This window comes from Saccopteryx bilineata, chromosome 4 (genome assembly GCF_036850765.1).
Source record: "Saccopteryx bilineata isolate mSacBil1 chromosome 4, mSacBil1_pri_phased_curated, whole genome shotgun sequence".
In the NCBI taxonomy this organism is placed as follows: Eukaryota; Metazoa; Chordata; class Mammalia; order Chiroptera; family Emballonuridae; genus Saccopteryx; species Saccopteryx bilineata.
This window is the reverse complement of record NC_089493.1, coordinates 80,279,412-80,302,266: the sequence shown is the minus strand read 5'-3', so window position 1 is coordinate 80,302,266 and position 22,855 is coordinate 80,279,412. Positions and strand designations below refer to the sequence as shown.

The 22,855-nt window shown below is 42.0% G+C and overlaps 1 protein-coding gene across 1 annotated transcript in view; it reads right to left on the bottom strand.

The window, feature by feature from the left end:
* Window positions 1-496: 496 nt before the first annotated feature.
* EXD1 (exonuclease 3'-5' domain containing 1) overlaps window positions 497-22,855 on the bottom strand; it is a 72,464-nt gene continuing 50,105 nt past the window's right edge. The window contains exons 8-12 of the mRNA XM_066276015.1: window positions 12,297-12,401; window positions 12,134-12,214; window positions 7,247-7,390; window positions 5,743-5,934; window positions 497-1,432 (exon numbers count right to left, since the gene is read on the bottom strand). Coding sequence (XP_066132112.1) covers window positions 785-1,432; window positions 5,743-5,934; window positions 7,247-7,390; window positions 12,134-12,214; window positions 12,297-12,401 — 1,170 coding nt within the window. The 3' untranslated portion in view covers window positions 497-784. The remainder of the gene's footprint in view (window positions 1,433-5,742; window positions 5,935-7,246; window positions 7,391-12,133; window positions 12,215-12,296; window positions 12,402-22,855) is intronic.

The window sequence follows — 22,855 nt, the reverse complement described above, 5'->3', positions numbered from 1 at the left end:
TTATTGTACACAAAAGAATGTGAGCAACTTGCAAGTATCATTATAAAAAAAAGGCTTGGTACAAGTTTCCTTCCTTTCACCCTAAGAAAGTATACCAACTCCAAACAAAGAGTGGAATCAAATTTCAAATTTACATTATAGACTTAAACTCTAGCTTTGTCATAAAAATGGACATATCCTAAAAGTAAATAGACTAAAAAGAAATTAAAACTGGAATATTGCTTCCTATAATAACATTAACTGTTGTTTGTCTATGACATATGACAGACAAAACAATAAAAATTCAAACATAAAGTTAATATCTGTCAGCTTTATTGAGGTATAATTGACAAATTTAGTATTTTAAAAGGCAAAAATAATAATAAAGTTGTCAGGTACCAATTATTTTTAAACTTACAGCTAAGAGTTTTACCAACTCTCTTCAAACCAAAAAAACACAACAAAAATTTAAAAGTATAAAGTCTTAGAGCTATTAAACCCAAGATTTTTCCCTTCTTCAAATCTTCTAAATCCAAGATAGGAGAAATAACTCACTCTGGTCACTGGGAACATTTCTTCTTTTGCCCAGTAACATAATCAGAAAATTCACTTCTTCCATTATTTATTCATTCCCGTCCTAATCAAATTCCAGGAATGTAGGTGTAAGCAAGGAGATGTAATTTTTCCTGAAGCCTATGACTGAGGCCTAACTAAATTTTAACATGAGAAACTTAAGCACTCGGGAAAGCCCTGACGTTAGGGGAAATAAGTCACCTTTGCGGCCTAAAGAACAAATTGCAGATCTCTAAGGGAGATCTGAAGAACTGATCCAGGGATCAGTCTCCTCCAAAGATGGACAGGGAGGAAGTGTGGGAAGCACAGATTTTCTAAAAGGATGAAAGGTGTCAGTTGGAGGCACTCTGTTTTCCTGAGGAAGGGAAGGAGACACTGAAACACCTTGTTTTGTGCATTTTAGATCTTCTTTGTTTTCTACCATCAGTAATTGTATTTCCTCTTTCAAAGATAAACTTGCTTGAAATTCCTGTTTGAGTATCTTACGATGTTCTTTCTGATTCATTCTCTGTTCCTCCAACTTCTCTGACTCAGGGCAAATGATTTTATTACTGACATCCTCACAGACTTCTTGCTTTACAGGAAGTAAACATGGAGGTTCTATTGTAGTTTGTTTACTCTTAGCTTCTTTCAGAAAATTTACATCCTCATGAGATGTAAAATCTGAAGCTTTATCTAGCCTAGAATTTTTACAAAGTAAGAAACTTCCTACTTTTTGCTCTTTCCTTGTTGTCTCTGTCATTGATTTCTTTGGATGTAGCTCTGTCCTTATTAGGAGTCCCAGTGCATTCATCCTATATTCTTTTGTAGCTTTCTCTCTGCGCTGCTTCCGGAAGGCCTTGAATTGAAGCAGTTCCTCTGGAAGCTCCATACACGTAGGCTAAGAAGAGAAAAGAGCTCAAGTCTACTATAACTAAAATTTTGAACATGCCTTAAAATCATTTCTGCTATACTTAACAGTATTTGGCAAATGAGAATCTATTCAAATGTATTCTTATAGCACCCTCTAGTGTCTTTAACTATGGTAGTACTATTTTTCAAGTAAATATTTAGAATACAGTTTTCTGTGTATATCTTTATGTATTAAGATTATACATTGAAAAGTATGTCTCCTTTCCAACTGTGATTACATAAATATTACAATAATGAATATATTAAGAAAACTTCTTCTATATTACAGGAGGTAAATATGTTTTCCCATATTGCTCACCTTTGACTTTGTTCACAGTTATTTCGCTACACAATAATTTGTATGTCAAATTTTAAAGTCAAATCTATTAATTTTTTTTAATTTTATTTATTTATTTTTTACAGAGACAGAGAGTGAGTCAGAGAGAGGGATAGACAGGGACAGACAGACAGGAACGGAGAGAGATGAGGAGCATCAATCATTAGTTTTTCATTGCGCGTTGCAACACCTTAGTTGTTCTTTGATTGCTTTCTTTTTTTTTTCAGAAGCTGGAAACGGGAGCGACAGTCAGACAAACTCCCGCATGCGCCTGACTGGGATCCACCCGGCACGCCCACCAGGGGGCGACGCTCTGCCCACCAGGGGGCGATGCTCTGCCCCTCCGGGGCGTTGCTCTGTTGCGACCAGAGCCACTCCAGCACCTGGGGCATAGGCCAAGGAGCCATCCCCAGCGCCCGGGCCATCTTTGCTCCAATGGAGCCTCGCTGCAGGAGGGGAAGAGAGAGACAAAGAGGAAGGAGAGGGGGAGGGGTGGAGAAGCAAATGGGCACCTCTCCCGTGTGCCCTGGCCAGGAATCGAACCAGGGACTTCTGCTTGCCAGGCCGACGCTCTACCACTGAGCCAACCGGCCAGGGCCTGATTGCTTTCTCACATGTGCCTTGACCGCGGGCCTTCAGCAGACCGAGCAACCCCTTGCTGGAGCCAGGGGCCTTGGGTCCAAGCTGGTGAGCCTCGCTCAAACCAGATGAGCCCGCACTCAAGCTGGCAACCTCGGGGTCTCGAACCTGGGTCCTTCCGCATCCCAGTCCGACGCTCTATCCACTGCGCCACCACCAGGTCAGGCAAATCTATTATTTATTTATTATTATTTTTTTTTTTTGCATTTTTCTGAAGCTGGAAACAGGGAGAGACAGTCAGACAGACTCCCGCATGCGCCCGACTGGGATCCACCCAGCACGCCCACCATGGGGTGATGCTCTGCCCACCAGGGGGCGATGCTCTGCCCATCCTGGGCGTCGCCATGTTGCGACCAGAGCCACACTAGCGCCTGAGGCAGAGGCCACAGAGCCATCCCCAGCACCCGGGCCATCTTTGCTCCAATGGAGCCTCAGCTGTGGGAGGGGAAGAGAGAGACAGAGAGGAAGGCACGGCGGAGGGGTGGAGAAGCAAATGGGCGCTTCTCCTGTGTGCCCTGGCCGGGAATCGAACCCGGGTCCTCTGCACGCTAGGCCGACACTCTACCGCTGAGCCAACCGGCCAGGGCAAATCTATTAATTTTTTAAGAGTTCTGAGGATCTCTCTGATTCACAGAAAAGCATATACTCCTAGCACTGAATAGTAAAAGAAAAAATAATCCAATTAAAAATGAGCAAAAGACCTAAATAAGACATTTTCCCAAAGAAGGCATTTAAATGACCAATAGACATATGAAAAGATGCTCTGATAACACTAATAATCAGGAAAATGCAAATCAAAACCACAATGAGATATTACCTCACACAGATAGGATTACTATCATCAAGAAGACAAGAGAAAGGTGCTTTGGGGGACATATGTAGAGAAAAGGAAACTCTGATATGGTGTTTGTGGAAATGTAAATTGGTATGGCCATTGTGAAAAACAGTATGGCAGCTCCTCAAAAAACTAAAACTAAAATTACCATGTAGTCCAGTAATCCTATATCTGGTTATATAGCCAAAGGAAATAAAATCACTGTCTTAAAGAGATATCAGCACTCCCATTTACATTGCATTATTCACAATAGCCAGGATATGGAAACAATGTGTCAATCAAGGTTAACACTTAATCAATGAATGAATTAAGAAGTGGTCTATATATACACACAATGGAATATTATTCAGCCATAAAAAGAAGGAAATCCTGCCATTTGCAACAACATGGATGGATCTGGAGGGTATTATGCTAAGTAAAATAAGCCAGACAGAGAAAGACAAATACTGTATGGCAGCGGTTCTCTACCTGTGGGTCGCGACCCCGGTGGGGGTCGAACAACCAAAACACAGGGGTCACCTAGAGCCATCGGAAAATACATATGCTGCTGTATGGTATCACATGTGGGAAAAAAAAAACACTACTATTATAGAAAGAGAATAGAATGGTAGTTACGAGATGTTGACAAAATAATGCTGGTGTTAATATTTTTCTTGGAATAGAGTTAAATTCAAAGGTTAATTTAGGAATGCTTGATAGCTTAAAATATGTGGAGTTCCCATTCAGGTTCTCTCTTATGTCATTCAGTAAATTTTAATGTTTTCTTCATCTCCATATTCCACATTTCTTTTTAGACTTATTTCTAGGTAATCTATCTTTTTTGTTACAGTTATAAATTGATGTTTTCTTTCATTGTATTTTCTAGTTGTGTATATGGATATAGAAAAGCTATTAATTTTTATATTTGTTTCCACTTAACTAAGTTGTCTTTTGGTTTGGGCTGTCTTTTTCAGTTGATTCTCTTCAGTTTTCAGCTGTATCATAGGCATGGCATAATTGATTCCTCCTATTCAGTGTCTATAGTTCATCTCTTCAAAAATTTTCTTTGGCTATAACTTTTAAAAATAGTAAAGTAGTGGTAATAGTCACCATTAAATTTTTTTCCTTTATATGAATGGGAATGCTTCTAGTGGTCCCAATTAAACAGTGCGTAGTCTTCTTCCTTGAGATATGTTTTATCATGTTAAAGTATCTATTCAAACCTTAGTAATGCATGCAAAATAATAGCATTAAATAGTGAGAGCAAAATACAAAAAAGTTACAAAAATTGTCCTTGGTTTTACAATGATAAATTTAAAAAATTAAAATTCTCCAATCACCCTGGCTGGTTGGCTCAGTGGTAGAGCATCAGCCTGGTGTGCAGGAATCCCAGGTTTGATTCCCAGCCAGGGCACACAGGAAAAGCACCCATCTGCTTCTCCACCCCTCCCCCTCTCCTTCCTCTCTGTGTCTCTCTTCCCCTCCTGCAGCTAAGGCTCCATTGGAGCAAAGTTGGCCCGGGCGCTGAGGATGGCTCTGTGGCCTCTGCCTCAGGCGCTAGAATGGCTCTGGTTGCAGCAGAGCGATGCTCCAGATGGGCAGAACATCGCCCCCTGGTGGGCATGCCGGGTGGATCCCGGTCGGGCGCATGTGGGAGTCTGTCTGACTGCCTTCCCGTTTCCAACTTCAGAAAAAAAAAATTTCTCCAATCAAAGAAGGTATGTAAGGATTTTTATGTTTGGGGTTTTTTGTTGTTGTTGTTAAAAAGTGAGAGCAGAATACAAAAAAAGTTATAAAATAAATTTTTTTCGTATTTATGAGATAATCATAAGACTTTCTTGACTCTAGTAAAGTGGAGTTCCCTAATATTAAACCATGATTCCAAATAGAATCCAGTGACACATTAAAAGAAAAGTAAAATACATCTAACCCGGTTTGGTACCAAGAATGCTACATAGTATTGTATTTAGGATTCTGCGTCAAAATTCCTAAGTAAGAATCTAGTAGCTTGCAAACTTTTACATAAGGAGTGAATTAGGAAGTATTTTAATCTTTGTGAGTCACAAACTGTCTCTGTTGCATACATTTTTTTTTTCTTACAATCCTTCAAAACTGTAAAAAACCATTGTTAGCTTGTGAGCTGTACAAAAATAGGCCGTGGGTCAGATTTGGCCTTAGGGCAATAGTTTCTCTATTAGGGCAATAGGACCAGAGCTATTCTTGGTCTGTAGTTTTCATATATTGTACTAGAGTCATAAAAATAACTCATGAAATCTTAAAATTTTCCATTCTTTCATAGAACTATTTATTGGAAACATAATTTAATATTGTAAAAAATGCTCAAGAGGATGAATTAAGCCCAAGCTACAGCTCCATCAAAAATATTTATCACCAAGTATGCCTTATGAATTTTGCTGCAGCTGTGAAGAGTGGGTATCATTGTGCCCTCCATGAGGAATAAGGCAGAAGCAGAAGTCCTCAAAACACAGCCACAATGAGCTGCACCTACCTCCATGCCTCCGAGCCGGTCTGCAGACCCTTCTCGGCAGGTGTTTAGGTACCTGTCCACCACAGTTGTTAGGTCAGACATCATCTCATCCAAGAGTACCAAGCGCAGAGGAAGCAGGTAGGTGGCTTCTAGGGCCAAAATTTTCAGTAAGGAGGGTGAAAGAGGTCTTGTGAACCACACTTCTGTATTTTCCTAGAGACATCAAAATGATTTTTTCTGAATAATGAGCAAAACTTTAAAGAAAAATAACTGGTTTTTGTTTAACATAAAACGCTATTATTGTCATTGTTCTCAATTATTACCTTCTATTTTCACATAGATAGTCTTCTGAGAATATATAACATACATATACTTTTTTGTGTGTGACGGAAACAGAGAGGGGGGGGGAAGACAGGGACAGACAGACAGGAAGGGAGAGAGGTGAGAGGTATCAATTCTTTGTTGTGGCACCTTACTTGTTCATTGATTGCTTTCTCATAGATGCCTTGACCGGGGGCTACAGCAGACTGAGTGAACCTTTGCTCCAGCCAGAGACCTTGGGTTCAACCTGGTGATCTGTGCTCAAGCCGGCAACCTCAGGGTTTCAAACCTGGGGCCTCTGTGTCCCAGTCCAATGTTCTATCTACTGTGCTACCGCCTGGTCCAGGCTACACTTTGTTTATACAGTGTGTGTGTGGGGGGGGAGGGGCGGGGGACATTCAGGGGAAACAGAGAAAGACAGGGATAGGGATGGAGGGAGAAAGAGGGGAGAGAGAAATCAGGACTTATTTAGAACTGGAGACAGCAGACTTGGTTATATGGCCAAAATTATAGCCAAGATGGTCTAGAACTCAGTTTGGCATGCAAGACTATCAGAAGCTAAATAAAATTTACCTTACTTTGGGAGAAAGAATTGAGATTGTTTTCATTCTATTACTTAATTCAAATTCCGGACCTAATCACTTTTTCTCCCAACTTAAAAATGTATTTCAGAATGCTTTTAAATTGACAAACAACAAAGACTTCCAGGCAAGATGCCAGCGTAGGAAAATGCAGTACACACCTCCTCTCACAATCAAATCAAAATTACAACTGCAGAACAACCATTATTCAGAACCTTCTGAAATCTGGCAGAATGAAGTCCTACAACAAGGGAATTAAAGAAGAAGCTACATCAAGACTGGTACAAGGGGCAGACAGGCAGATGGGCTGGTTCCACATCCACATGTCATAGATAAAAATTGGAAGGCATATCTCAGCTACAGAGGTATCCCCTGGGGAATGAGGGGTCCCAGCCCCACACCAGGGTCCCCCAGACCAGCTGCAGTGCCAGGAATAAAAGTCCTCATAACTTCTAGGTGTAAAAACCAGCACAACAAACTGTTTTCATTGGGAACAACTAAAATTTTAGCAATACTCATATGCTTACATAGTACCTGTCATTTCTCTATAGAATATTCTGATAACACCACTCAGAAACAACTTGAAAAAAGTAATCTCATATGGAACATCCTTTAATACTCACCTGAATCAGTTTTTGTCTCTCTTCCAGAAAGGAGAGATATTTAGGGGCTACTTTAAGGTGTCTGATTAAACTCTCCTGTAAAGTACTGATGCAGTTTGGAAGAAAGCCGCCAGTTTCCATGGAAAATTGAAGGACATCTGCCACCTGTAGCATTAAAAAAAAAAAAGACAAACCTGTCTGTAGAATATATACATAGAGCTATCTCTTGGCAGAAAGAGCAGAAAAATTTAGAGAAATGTCTTTAAATATCATTTTCTCCAAAGACCACATGAAAATTTAAAATTATACAATCAACTTATTCTAAACTTATGAGTGAAAATTTTTTTTAATTAATTAATTTATTTATTAATTTATTTTTTCTGAAGCTGGAAACGGGGAGAGATAGACAGACTCCCGCATGCACCGGACCACCCGGCACGCCCACCAGGGGCGAAGCTCTGCCCACCAGGGGGCGATGCTCTTCCCCTCTAGGGGGGATGCTCTGCCACGACCAGAGCCACTCTAGCGTCTGGGGCAGAGGCCAAGGAGCCATCTCCAGCGCCCGGGCCATCTTTGCTCCAATGGAGCCTTGGCTGCAGGAGGGGAAGAGAGAGACAGAGAGGAAGGAGGGGGGGTGGAGAAGCAAATGGGCACTTCTCCTATGTGCCCTGGCCGGGAATCAAACCCGGGTCCCCCGCACGCCAGGCCGACGCTCTACTGCTGAGCCAACAGGCCAGGGCGAAAAAATGTTTTTAAAAAGGATTTTAATGTGTCCTTGTGTGCTTTCTTTTCCACTTCTTTTATTTGCCTACCTTATGGTCATTATTTTTTGGTGCATTTCATAACGGGGAACAGGAAGAGGAAAATTAAAGGATTGTTTTTATTATTGCCTGACCAGTGGTGGCACAGTGTATAAAGCATCAACCCAAAACCCTGAGGTCGCTGTCTTGAGCAGGGGATGGTCCACACAATCCTAATGCTCAACAGCTTTTTTTTTTCTAGTGAGACAGATCAGAAAGGAGAGATATGAGAAGCATCAACTTGTAGTTGCATCACTTTAGTTGTTCGTTGACTGTTTCTCATATGTGCCTTGACCGGGGCAGCGGGGTGGGGGGCCTCCTGGTCAAGCCAGTGAACCATTTGCTCAAGCCAGCAACCTTGGGCTCAAGCCAATGATCATGAGATCATGTTGATGATCCCATGCTCAAGCTGGGGACCCCGTGCTCAAGTCGGGGACCCTGTGCTCAAGTCAAGGACCCTGTGCTCAGCTGGTGAACCTGCACTCAAGCCAGTGACCTCAGGGTTTTTAACCTGGGGCCTCAGTGTCCCAGATCAATGCCCTATCTACTGCACCACCACTGGTCAGGCCAAGTGCTCACCAGCCTGAGCACAAAGGTTGCAGGCATGAAAAGCCTAAGGTCGCTGGTTTGAGCAAGGGGACACTAGCATGGCCCTGGTCAAGACATATATAAGAAGTTCAATGTACAACTAAAGTGAAAGCAACTATGAGTTGATGCTTTTCACCCTCTATCTCCCTTTCTGTCTTTCTCACTCTCTCTCTCAAAATAAAATAAAGTGAAATAATTATTTTTATTACTTATTAGCAACTCCATTAAAGTTTTGGTAAGAAAAGCTAATATTAAGAATTAAAATAATTATTTATCTGTGTATGAAAGGCTAAATAATGGCCCCTAAAGATATCTACATCCTAACTCCTAGAACCTATGAATATTATTTTATGTGGCAAAATGGACTTTGGAGCTATATAATTCAGTTAAGGATCTTTTGTTTGTTTGTTTGTTTTTTGTTTTTTGTTTTACAGGGACAGAGAGAGAGTCAGAGAGAGGGATGAGGAATAGGTAGGGACAGACAGACAAATGGAGAGAGATGAGAAGCATCAATCATCAGTTTTTTGTTGTGACACCTTAGTTGTTCATTGATTACTTTCTCATATGTGCCTTGACCGCGGGCCTTCAGTAGACCGAGTAACCCCTTGCTGGAGCCAGCGACCTTGGGTCCAAGCTCGTGACCTTTTTGCTCAAGCCAGATAAGCCCGCGCTCAAGCTGGCGACCTCCGGGTCTTGAACCTGGGTCCTCTGCATACCAGTCCGACGCTTTATCCACTGCGCCACCGCCTGGTCAGGCTCAGTTAAGGATCTTGAGATAGGGAGATTATCTTGAATTATCTGGATGGACCCTAAATGTAATCACAAAAGTTCTCAGGAAGGCAAACGGAGATTTTACAATGGCAGCAGACATTGGAGTGATGCGCTTTTTTTCTTTTTAGCAAGAAAGAGAGAGAGAGGGACAGACAGAGAGGGAGAGAGATGAGAAGCATCAAATCATAGTTGTGGCACCTTAGTTGTTCATTGATTGCTTATTCATATATGCCTTGACCAGGGGGACTCCAGCTGAGCCAGTGACCCCTTGCTCAAGCCAGCGATCGCGGGCTCAAACCAGTGACCATGGGGTCATGTCTATGATCCCACACTCAAGCTGGTGAGCCTGCACTCAAGCTGGTTGAGCCCACACCTAAACCAGTGACTTCAGGGTTTTGAACATGTGTCCTTAGTGTCTGAGGTCGATGCTCTCTCTATCTGCTGTGCAACCACCTGCTCAGGCTTCTTTTTCTTTTTTAAGTGAGAGGAGGGGAGACAGTGAGACTCCTGCATGTGTCCTCACCAGAATCCACTTGGCAACCTCCATCTTGAGTAAAGCTTGAGTACCAATCTATTTTTAGCACCTGAGGCTGATGCACTCAGACCAACCAAGCCATCCTCAGCACCCAGGGCGATCCTCGAACCAATCAAGCCACTGGCTATGTGGGTAGTAAGAGCGAGAGAAGGGGAAGAAGGAGGAAGAGAGAAGCAGATGGTCGCTTCTGTTGTGTGCCCTGACCAGGAATGGAACCCAGGACATCCATATGCAGGGAGGATGCTCTATCTACTGAGCAAACTGGCCAGGGCCTGGAGTGATGCACTTTGAAGATGAAAGAAGCACAAGCCAAAGAACACAGGTGAAAACGAAAAAAGCAGAGAAACAGACCCTCCCGCATCAGTCTCCAGAAGAAAGCAGACCTGCTGACACCTTGACTTTAGCCCAATGAAAATGATTTCAGACTTCTCACCTCCAGAACTATACGAGAGTAAATTAATGTTTAAAATCACTACATTTGGGACTTGTTACAACAACAACAGGAAACTAATACATTGTGTTAAAGGAAAACAAATTGGAATATTTTTCAATGCCTGCTTCTTGTACTATGAAAATCTGAAAAGAAAAATACAGAAAGAGGAGTAAACACACAATATAGTGTACAGAGATGTATTGTAGAATTGGGCTCCTAAAACCTGTATAATTATGTTAACCAGTGTCTCCCCAATAAATTCAATTTAAAAAATATTGTATATGGAAGATATGCCAGTGTCTTCATTGTACAATACATATGGGGTCTAATCAAGAAGCCTGATGACTTCAAGGAACAATGATCAATTCTCTGACGTTTTGGAGTAAGCACAAAAGCAATCTCTGTAAGAGTGAAAGATCCTGAAAGGCCACAAGAAACATGTAAATGAGCAGTTATGTAAAGGGCAAACTGAATCACAAATAATAACAAAAAATTGAAATTTTAGGAATTTCTGTTCAAAAGTAATTGGCCAATTCATTAGTTTAACCCTCTCCAAAGGTTCTCAGGCTTATATAAATATATTCAAGATCTCCCTTTCACTGGCATAAACCTAAAGAATGTTATTAAAACTACTGGTTTTCCTGCTCTCACAGCCAAACCAGCTCTAAGAGATAGTATAGTCTAGGAATATCTTATTTCTCTAGGGTCCTTTAGAGTGGAAAAAAAATCACATCTTTAGGCTATTTGGGGCCAAAATGGAATTTTGAGGCATATCTAGGACAGCCTGCACCCCTGAGCTAGATGCCACTAGCCACTGGTGTAGCTGATACACATGTGGTAAAGGCAGAGATGTGATTGTTCACCTCATATGTCAGACTTCTGAATGATCTCCAAATTGTTTGAGTTTTTGAATGTTATAGAGTATGAAGCTTGCTTCTTATTTGACAAATTCTGTAGCCAAAACGAAGGGAAAAGTCTAAATACTTTTTAAAAAATTTACTTCTTTTTTTTTTTTTTTAATTTTTCTGAAGCTGGAAACGGGGAGAGACAGTCAGACAGACTCCCGCATGCGCCCGACCGGGATCCACACGCCACGCCCACCAGGGGCAACGCTCTGCCCCTCCGGGGCGTTACTCTGCCACCACCAGAGCCACTCTAACGCCTGGGGCAGAGGCCAAGGAGCCATCCCCAGCGCCCGGGCCATCTTTGCTCCAATGGAGCCTTGGCTGCGGGAGGGGAAGAGAGAGACAGAGAGGAAGGGGGGCGGTGGAGAAGCAAATGGGCGCTTCTCCTATGTGCCCTGGCCGGGAATCGAACCCGGGTCCCCGCACGCCAGGCCGACGCTCTACCGCTGAGCCAATCGGCCAGGGCCCTTTAAAAAATTTAATGTATTGATTTTGGAGAGAGGGAGGGAAAGAGAAAGAGAGAAATGCTGATTTGTTGTTCCACTCATTTATGTATTTATTGGTTGATTCTTGTATATGCCCTGAATGAGGATCAAACCCTCAACCTTGGCATATTGGGACAACACCCTAACAAACTGAGCTACTTGGCCAGCCTAAATACTTGCCCAGGGCCCTAAATACTTTAAAGTAACTTTTCTGTAGTGATTTTGCAGTTCACCAAATGATCTCACATACTGTACATATATCTTACATGAGAAATAAGAGGAAATGAGGCATACATACAAAAAGACTTTCAACCACTCATCAGACAAGACCTACTTTCTACAGGAGCTATGTACAGTATATTGAATCCAGTGTTTGTTTCCCTGCACGTACCTGTGTGTCGAAGACATTATTCAGCATAACTCCATACTGATGAGAGAGGCAATCAGAAAGCCAACGACAATCATGGATAACCTAAGGTGTCAGAAGACAGAGACACAGAAATGAGGACCTGGCTGCTCATTTTACTAGCAGAGGAATCAGCTTACACACTCACTTTCAAAATTCTCTTATCTTCTAATACCATCTGAAGTCCATTGTTGAAAGCACGACTTCCCAGAAGGAAAATGTCAAATAAGTAGACACAGCTATTTGTTGCCACCTACAATAAACCATCCAGACACATTATAGAATAAGGAAGAACTAGAGAGAGGGATCTGAGGATCAAGAAAAATATGTGATAAAATATATATTTAACATCCTCACCTGTAAGTAAAAATAGGCATTCAATATTTTTAGAGAAAATGGATTTACACTGATCTTTTAAAAAAAAGGCACTATGGACTATAATTTTCAAAAGGAAAGAAACAGACAAGCTGGTAATTTAGCCTTTCACTTTTTACTGTCCCAGCTTTAATGTTTTACCAGTCTCACCTACGGTATCCTTATACCCCAAGGATAACACGTTTAAGGAGAATGAACAGTATTTCATAATTAACAACACAAAATGCTATTTTATTTTTCTGAGTTCCATTGTAGGCATGAATGTGTTAGGTATTATGTGAAATTACTCATAACAGAAGATCCCTGTCCCCTAGCAGTATAAAACAGGCAACAAATACATTGGCACAAATGGCAGGATGTGAAATACAGTTTTACAGGTCAATTTCGTACAATCCTAATAATTCTAGATTGTTACTGATCATAAAAATCATAAAAGCAATAGAGTTGGAAAATTTATTGAATGAGAGAGTACAAGACAAAAAAGATCCAAATAGGTTTAGAGAGCCAGCCATATGACAGTCTAATGCCATCTTTTTCATTTCAGAAGCTAACTGTTGTTACAGCTACAGTTGCTGGGTTTACCTGGTGCTCATTCTCAGATCCTTCATGTTTGCTAGAATTTGACACCAAAGTAATCAAACCCTGCTCTTTTTCCCTACATCTTTAAAGTTGAATAGACACTAAAAGTTTGGAAAATAATTCTCTGCTAGATTGTAAACTGAGAGAAGAGATTATGTTGGACTCAGCACTGTACATGCAACTAGGACAGAGATGGATGACTGTTACACATTTGTTCATTGAATCAATGCATGCCATACAATATTCCCTTCCATTGTTTTCATATGCAAAAATGTACATTGGAAAAAATGTATATGGATCCAACAATATGCACTCATGCTTTTTCTTTCTTTCTTTTTTAATTTAGTGAGAGGAGGGTAGGCAGAGACAGACTCCTGCATGTGCCCCAACTGGGATCCACCCAGCAAGCCCACTAGGGGGGTGATGCTGCCCATCTGGGGCCCTTGCTCTACTGCAACTGAAGCCAATTTTTAGCACCTGAGGTGGAGGCCATGGAGCCATCCTCAGTGCCAAAGGCCAACTCTCTCCAATCGAGCCATGGCTTCAGGAGGGAAGGGGTGGAGAAGCAGATGGGCACTTTTCCTGTGTGCCCTGACCAGGAGTCAAACCCAGGACATCCACACACCTGTGAACATTCTGACCGCTGAACCAATGAGCCAGGGCCACAATTTGTACTTTTTCCATTCATGAATTTTCAAACATTTTTATACATTGTGCTTGTTATCAATTCTTGGCATCTATAAAGGAGTTATAAAATCTATTGTAACTTCTATTATTAATTACTTAAGTGGTTTCTGATTTCACCATTATAAATTATGTCAGGATGAATAGATTCTCACATATTTTTCTTCATTTTGAATTATTTAGGATGGTTCCTAGAAGTGACCCTGAAAAGTGAGCCAAAGGCACCTTAGTTGTTCATTGATTTCTTTCTCATATGTGCCTTGAGCAGGTGGCTCCAGCTGAGCCAGTGACCCCTTGCGCAAGCCAGTGACCTTGGGCTCAAGACAGTGACCATGGGGTCATGTCTATGATCCCGTGCTCAAGCCGGCGACCTCACATTCAAGCCAGATGAGCCTGCACTCAAGCTGGTGACTCCAGGGTTTTGAATCTGGGTCCTCAGCATTCCAGGCCAATGCTCTATCCATTGTGCCACCACCTGGTTAGGCCAAGATTCTTTGTCTTTAACCTTTGGCATTTTAATTTTGATGTGTCTTGATGTGGGCCTCTTTGGGTTCACCTTGTTTGGGACTTTATAGGCTTCCTAGACTTGTATTATGTCTTTTTCCTTCAACAGGATAGGGAAATTTTCAATCATTACTTCCTTAAATAGGTTTTCAATCCCTTGCTCTCTTCTTCTTTTGGTACTCCATGATGTGGATGTGGTCACAATTAATGTTGTCCCAGAGGTCACTTAAAATGCCCTCGTTTTTTAAAATTCTTTTTTTCCTCTGCACTGATTGGGTATTTTCTGCTACCTTGTCTTTCAAATCTGATTTGATCCTCTGCTTTATCTAATAATCTGCTGTTGATTCCTTCTAGTAAATTCTTTATTTCAGCTATTGTGTTCTTCATTCTGACTTTTAAAAATAGCTTCTATGTACTTTTTTATGCTGTTGAAGTTTTCACTAAGTTCCTTGAGCATCCATATAACCACTGCTCTGAACACTGTATCTGGTAGTTTGCTTGCTTCCATTTCATTTAGTTTCTTTTCTGGAGATTTCTCCTTTTCTTTAATTTGGAACATGTTTGTCTCCCCATTTTGGATGCTTCTCTGTGTATGTTTCTGTATATTAGGTAGATCTTTTATATCTCCCAGTCTTGGCAGGGTAGCCTTATATAGTAGGTGTTCTGTTGGGCCCAGTGGCACAGCCTTCCCAGTTAACTGCGTTGAATGCTCCAGGTATGCACCCTTTTGTTGGAGTTGAGCCTTGATTGCTGTTGGCATGTCAGTGGAAGGGACTGATCCCAGGCTGATCAGCTACAATGATTGGCCACAACTATTGTGGAGGATCTGATATGCAAAGATTAACCCCACAAAGCCCAACTCATTTCAGTGGACTCTGGTGCACGCTGAGTACATCCCTTGAGTGTATAAATTGTGGAAATAGCTCGGTCTGAAGCTGGCCACCAGGTACGCTCGCTCTGAGGCCTCCCAAAAGATGCAGGCCAAGGTCTGCCACCACCTGTGCCCTCCTGGGGTCACTCAGCATGAGCTAGAGAGAAATATGTAGATGGCTACTACTTGTGCTGCACTTGGAGGTATCCAGGAGAGGCCAAACTGCAAACCAAGTTTAGTTGCCATTAATGCTTGGCCTGGGGCCACTCACCCAGAGGTATGTGGCACACAAAGGCCAGATACTGCTTATTTGATGTTTGTGAACTTTTGAGATAATTTAGGAAAGTCTGCATGCAACATGAGCCAAATCTGTTTCTATGAAGTCACTGGAAGCAGCTTGGGTGGTCCCACAAGTTGGTGGGGTGGGGTCTTAGGGAATTAACACAGCAAGGCAAGCAGCATTAGTCAGGTTGATGGAGAATCAGATATGGCACCTATCTGTGCCTGCAGGAAGAGGGCTCAGTAAAGAAATAACGGCTTCTGCCAGCACTTATGTATGGGAGAAAGCTGATCTTTCAGGCCTCATACCAGAGCCAAAAAATTCAGTTCCTCCCCATATGTCCTTGTAACCTCTCAAGCACTGCCCCAGCACTGGAGGTCAAAGTATGTAAGTCCAAGTAAGTCTATGTGCCAGTCCTTTAAGAGAAACATCTGGGTTTCCAGCAGACCCTGCCTCGTTCAGCCACAATCTACACTGGTTTTCACAGCCAGATTATTGGAACTTCTCTGCTTACCTCTGAAATGCTGGGCTGCAAGGCCTGGTGTGGAGCTGGGACTCCTTGTTCTTCTGAGGGGATCTCTGCCACTGAGATATCTCTTCCCATTTTCAACCAGCACATGTGAGTGTGAGTTCAATACATTCCATGTCGCTGCCTCTCCTACCAGTCTCAGTGCAGCTTCTTCTGTGTCTCCTTAGTTCTAGAACTTCTGTTCAGCTAGATTTCAAACAGTTCTCAATGATGGCTGTTCTGTAGTTTAGTTATAATTTTGATGTAGTTGTGGGAGGATGCCAATACCGTGCTTATCTACTCAGCCATCTTGATTGGGAGCCCTGCTACCTTTACCCTTAGACATCCTTTCTTTGTATGAGTGTGACAGAGACAGAGAGAGGGACAAATTGGGACAGACAGACAAGAAGGGCAAGAGATGAGAAGCATCAATCTTTTGTTGCAGCTCCTTAGTTGTTCAGTGATTGCTTTCTCATATGTGCCTTGACGGGGGGTGGGGGGAGCTACAACCGAGTGAGTGACCCCTTGCTCAAGCCAGCGACCTTGGGCTCAAGCCAGCAACCTTTGCGCTCAAGCCACTGACTATGGGGTCATGTCTATGATCCCACACTCAAGCCACCGACCCCGCGCTCAAGCCGGATAAACCCATGCTCAAGCCAGTGACCTTGGGGTTTTGACCTGGGTCCTTGGCGTCCCAGTCTGATGTGCTATCCACTGTGCCACTGCCTATTCAGGCTCTTTAGACATTCTTATATCTGAAAATACTGTATTTCCTATGTATAAGATGCTCCCATGTATAAGATGCACCTTAATATTGGGGCCTGAAATTTGAAAAACATAATGTATTATATAAAATTATTAAGCTCAAGTTTTATTCATCAAAATTCATACAACTCCTCATCTGCACAAAAAGCATAAAATGCAAGTAAAAAAATCTACAACCACCATATAAAACTCCCAGGTTGCCGGCTTGAGCATGGGCTCACCAACTTGAGCGTGGGGTTGCTGGCTTGAGCATGGGATCATAGACATGATCCCATGGTAGCTAGTTTGAGCCCAAAGGTTGTTCGCTTGAAGCCCAAGATCACTAGCTTGAGCAAGGGGTCACTCGTTGTGCTGTAGCCCCCTAGTCAAATCACACATGAGAAAGCAATCACTGAACAACTAAGGAGTTGCAATGAAGGATTGATTCTTCTCATCTCCCTCCCTTTCTGTCTGTCTTTCCCTATCTGTTCCTCTCTCCATCTCTCTCTGTCTCTGTCACAAAAAAGAGAGAGAGAGAGAGAGAGAGAGAGAGAGAGAGAAAGAAAGAAAGAGGAAGGAAGAAAGAAAAGAAGCAATCTTACTTGGCTCAGAGAGAGCAATAGTTACACAGTCATAATTACATACAGCCTGAATTCTGTCTTAACCAAAAATCGGTATAACTAAACTAGAAAGATCTAGAGAAATGTGGGTGCTACAAGGGAGCAAAATCTTTATTTACCACAACATAAGTTAGTTTATATAACTAATGAATAAAGAGAGCAATAAGCATGTAATTAGAAAAAAATAGTAGACACATGTCAACATGTTACAAGTGGTTCCCTCTGTATGTCTTTTGTGTCTGGTCCTGGTTTTTGTGGCTGATACCTTGATTACTTGGCTCTGGTGGCTGGACAGCGAAGAGGCATTTCATTCTTGGGTTCCATGGGACTGTGGTAACATCAGAGACAATTTTTGGCAGGCTACCACAACCAGGGCAATGCACATACAGTACACTGGGGCACACTCCCAGTCTTTCTGTTAAGGAGGTCTTTTTGCTTGTCTTGGAGCTTTAGCCTGAGGGGCAGGCTTTTTAGGCTGTGAACTCCACCTTGGTGCTCTTCCTCTGCCTTGCTCCAGCTCATTGGTCCCATCCAGAAAAGAGTTTATACACTTGTCTGGAGCCCTAATCTCTGTGACTGTATCTCAGGGAACACCTTCAAATTGCTGGCTCTGGGAGCCAGTAGAGTTCATGCTTGCGGTCCCCTAGGACTGTATTATATTTGCATACTTTTAAAAGTTGTTTCTAAGGGTCTGGCTCCCAGTCAGCCCAAATCTAGGTGCCGATATCCTCTCCTTTAAGACACATCTTCAGCTACCGAGAGTTATTAAAAATATAATAGGCTACTTGGACAAGCACAGAGGTTTGAAAGATTACCAGGAGCTGAGGCAGAGTTGAATAATAAGGTTCGTGTCTTATATGAGGCCACTCCTTCAAGACTGGAAGATGTATTGTATAGAAACCAACAGAAAGCTATTGTATAGAAACCAACAGAAAGAGTCAAGCAAACTGAAAAAAACAAATGAATATGTTCCAAACAAAACAACAAGATAAAACCTCAGGAAAAAAACCTTAATGAAACAAAGAGATGTAAATTACCTGATAAAGAATTCAAAGTAATGGTGATAAAGATGTTCACTGAACTGGAAAGGATGGATGTACACAGTGAGAATTTTACTAAAGAGATAGAAAATATAAGAAAGTACCAAATAGAAGTCAAAGAGCTGAAGATTATACTTGGGTTACGATGTCTTGACATACAACATTTCGAGCTTAAATACTCACTCTCATAAAAACTTTAAAAAATTGAGATGTGAGTGTTTTGCCTTATGCCGTTAGCATCATATTTATGGACTATGTAAGCAAACTAGTTTGGTTGCACAGGGCGGAAGAATACACAGTACAATGTACAGTACAGTATATTTATGTCCTTTTTTTTCTGCAGCTTAGTTGTGTTTTTATGTTCTCGATTATGATTTTACAACTGTGTTAAGATAGGTAAGTGGCCCTGGCCGGTTGGCTCAGCGGTAGAGCGTCGGCCTAGCGTGCGGAGGACCCGGGTTCGATTCCCGGCCAGGGCACACAGGAGAAGCGCCCATTTGCTTCTCCACCCCTCTGCCGCACTTTCCTCTCTGTCTCTCTCTTCCCCTCCCGCAGCCAAGGCTCCATTGGAGCAAAGATGGCCCGGGCGCTGGGGATGGCTCTGTGGCCTCTGCCTCAGGCGCTAGAGTGGCTCTAGTCGCAACATGGTGACGCCCAGGATGGGCAGAGCATCGCCCCCTGGTGGGCAGAGCCTCGCCCCATGGTGGGCGTGCCGGGTGGATCCCGGTCGGGCGCATGCGGGAGTCTGTCTGACTGTCTCTCCCTGTTTCCAGCTTCAGAAAAATGAAAAAAAAAAAAAAAAAAAAAAAAAAAAAAAAGATAGGTAAGTGATTTAGGCTAGGGTGTGTTTCGACTTACACCAAAATTTGGGTTATGTCACTGTCGTAGGAATGGAACTGTGTTATAACCTGAGGACCCTCTGTAAATGAAAAATACAGTAGGGGGTTTCAATAACAGCCAAGATGAAGAAAAAGAAAGGATCAGTCAACTAGAAGACAAGTAGTGGAACTCAGCCAATCAGAGCAGCAAAATGGAAAAAAGTAAAGACAGCTAATGGACTTATGGGACAGTATCAAACAGACTAATATTTACATCAAAAAGCACCCAGAAGATGAATGAAGGAAAAATGTAAATAAACTGTTTGTCAAAGTGCTTTGCAAACTATAAAGCGCTACATAAATGTACTAATGATCCTGTTATTAGATTCTTAAAAAAAATAATAGATTGCACTTGTGGTATGGGGATTTTTCTTTTCTCATAAGCCTTTTACCATTATTATTATTATTATTATTTCCTTTTTTTATTTTTATTTATTTATTTTTTTACAGAGACAGAGAGAGAGTCAGAGGGATAGACAGGGACAGACAGACAGGAATGGTGACAGTTGAGAAGCATCAATCATTAGTTTTTCGTTGCGCCTTACGACTTCTTAGTTGTTCATTGATTGCTTTCTCATATGTACCTTGACCGTGGGCCATCAGCAGACTGAGTAACCCCTTTCTGGAGCCAGCGACCCTCGGTCCAAGCTGGCAAGCTTTTGCTCAAGCCAGATGAGCCCGCACTCAAGTTGGCGACCTCGGGGTCTTGAACCTGGGTCCTTCCACATCCCAGTTCAATGCTCTATCCACTGCGCCACCGCCTGGTCAGGCTATTATTTCCTTTTAAGTAAATGTGATACTTTCATCTTATAATTAAACAAACAAGACCAAGGATTTGGTTGTAGAAAATGTGCCTATTAATTTGCTTCCAGAGGACAGTTTAACCAATTCGATGTACCTTCTAGCACCTAGACAACCAAAAGGGGCAATTAAAAAATAACCTACAGCTTCCTAGACCCCTATGACCAGGAAGTCCACCCTTTTATCTTGGTAAAGAGAGTTTTTGATTTGGCATCTTCCCACCAACACCCCCAGCTTTATTAAGATTAACATATAACATTGTGTAAGTTTAAGGTATACAATGTGATGATTTGATATAAGTACATTGTGAAATGATTACCACAGTAAGGGTAGTTAACACATCTATCAGCTCACATAGTTATTGTGTGTGTGTGTATGTGTGTGTGTAGTGAGAACTTTTAAGATCTACTCTTTTAGAAACTTTCAAGTATACAATACAGTATTGTTATCTATAATCACCATGATGTTCATTAGAGTCCAGAAATTATTTATCTTATAGCTGGAAGATTGTACAGTTTGACGACCTTCACTCATTGCTCCCATCTCCCCAATCCCTGGCACTACCAAACTATTTCTATCAGTTTAGTTTTTTCAGATTCCACATATATGCATACAGTGTTTTTATTTCTCTGATTTATTTCACTTAGCATAGTGCCCTCCCAGTTTACCCATGTTGTCACAAATGGCAGGATTTCCTTCTTTTTAGGGCTGAATAATTTCACTGTATACATATACCACACTTTATTTGTCCATTTATTCATCTATGGATACTTAGGTTGTTTGCATGTCTTCGCTATTGTAAATAATGTTGAACATGAACACAGGAATGCAGGTATCTCTTTGAGATCCCCTTTTCATTTCCTTCAATATATACCCAAAAGAAATTGCTAAATTATAGGTAGTTATATTTTTTATTTTTTTGAGGAACTGCCTTACTGTTTTCCATAGTGGAACCACCAATTTACATTCCCACCAACAGTGCACAAGAGTTCCATTTGCTTCAACTCCTTGCCAGAACCTGTTATTTCTTGTCTTTTTGATAATAGAGAGCCATTCTAACAGATGTGAGGTCATATTTCATTGTGGCTTTGATTTGCATTTCCCTAATGATTAGTGATGCTGAGAATCCTTTCATGTATCTGTTGGCATTTTGTATACCTTCTTTGGAAAAATGTCTATTCAGGCCCTTTGCCCATTTTTAAATTGGATTACTTGAGGGTTTTTGTTTTGTTTTGGTTTTTTTTGCTATTGAGTTGTATGAATTCTTTATATACATATATTGTGGATATTAACCCCTTATCAGATATATGGCTTGGAAATATTTTCTCCCATTTCATGGGTTGCTTTTTCATTTTGTTAATCTTTTCTTTTGCTGTGCAGAAGCTTTTTAGTTTGATATAGTCCCATTTTTGTATTTGTTGCTTGTGGAGGTTTAAGTAATTTGTATTTGTGCTGCTAACTCAAACCTAGCCACCTAAAGCTAAGATTTGCCTAGAAAGTGCATAAAACAGGCAATTTAATCCTTGAGCAAAATTGGGCTTGATACCTCCATTCTTTCCCTTCAAGAAGGTGAACATTCTGGAGGGAAGAGTTCAAGAGGGCAGACTGCCAACCTTAAAAAAAATATATCCTGCCTGACCTGTGGTGGCGCAGTGGATAAAGTGTCAACCTGGAAATGCTGAGGTTGCCGGTTCAAAACCCTGGGCTTGCCTGGTCAAGGCACATATGGGAGTTGATGCTTCCTGCTCCTCCCCCCTTCTCTCTCTCTCTCTCTCTCTCTCTCTCTCTCTCTCTCTTTCTCCCCTCTCTATAATGAATAAATTTTAAAAAAATCCTCTCAGTAGGTGAGGTAGGTCTTGATTCAAAGGATAGAAGACATTGTTTGTATTCAACCCCTTAAATGTTAATGTTACTGAGTTTGATCCAAAGGTGGCAACCCAATCTCTAGCTATGCAAGGCTCACTACAAAGTTCTTTTGATATAATGGGGACCCTCACCTGAGGTCCAAGAAAATTAAAACAACGTGGTAGAGCAGTAGAGCATCGGCCCAGCATGTGGAAGTCCCAGGTTCGATTCCTGGTCAGGGCACACAGGAGAAGCGCCCATGTGCTTCTCCACCCTTCCCTCTCTCCTTCCTCTCTATCTTTCTCTTCCCCTCCCGCAGCCAAGGCTACCATTGGAACAAAGTTGAGCCAGGTGCTGAGGATGGCTCCATGGCCTCCGTCTCAGGTGCTAGAATGGCTCTGGCCACAACAGAGCAACGCCCCAGATGGGCAGAGCATCGCCCCCTGGTGGGCATGCTGGGTGGATCCTGGTCGGGCACATGCAGGAGTCTGTCTATCACCCTGCTTCTAATTTCAGAAAAATACCTCCCCCAAAAAATAAAAAAATAAACAAAAAAACCCAACAATGCAGTAGGGACCTGCTATGGAAAGACACCAAACAAAAGGAAAGATGAGGTACAATCTCCCTCTCAGGAGAACACCCACGCCTTTCTTCCCTCCAGGTGTGCATCTCCTAAACTCTAAGGGTCTTTACCAGACTTACAACCAGGGGGCAATGGGCAATGGCAGCTCATCCCCCAAACCTGTCTCTAAGGCCCCCTTTCCTCCAAAGCAGTGAGCCAAAGCAGCCCTGCCTAGGCTCTCTCCTGTTGCCTCTTCTATCCTAAGCCCTTCCTTGTTTCACTGTTCTCAGCTTTAATAATCGTACTCTCAAAATAAAAAAAAAATTTTTAAAGGAAAGATGTGAAACTCTTCTCATATCTAAGACAAGAGAACAGAGCTGGCAAAGAAGACTTCAAGCTGAGTCTGTGAGACAGCA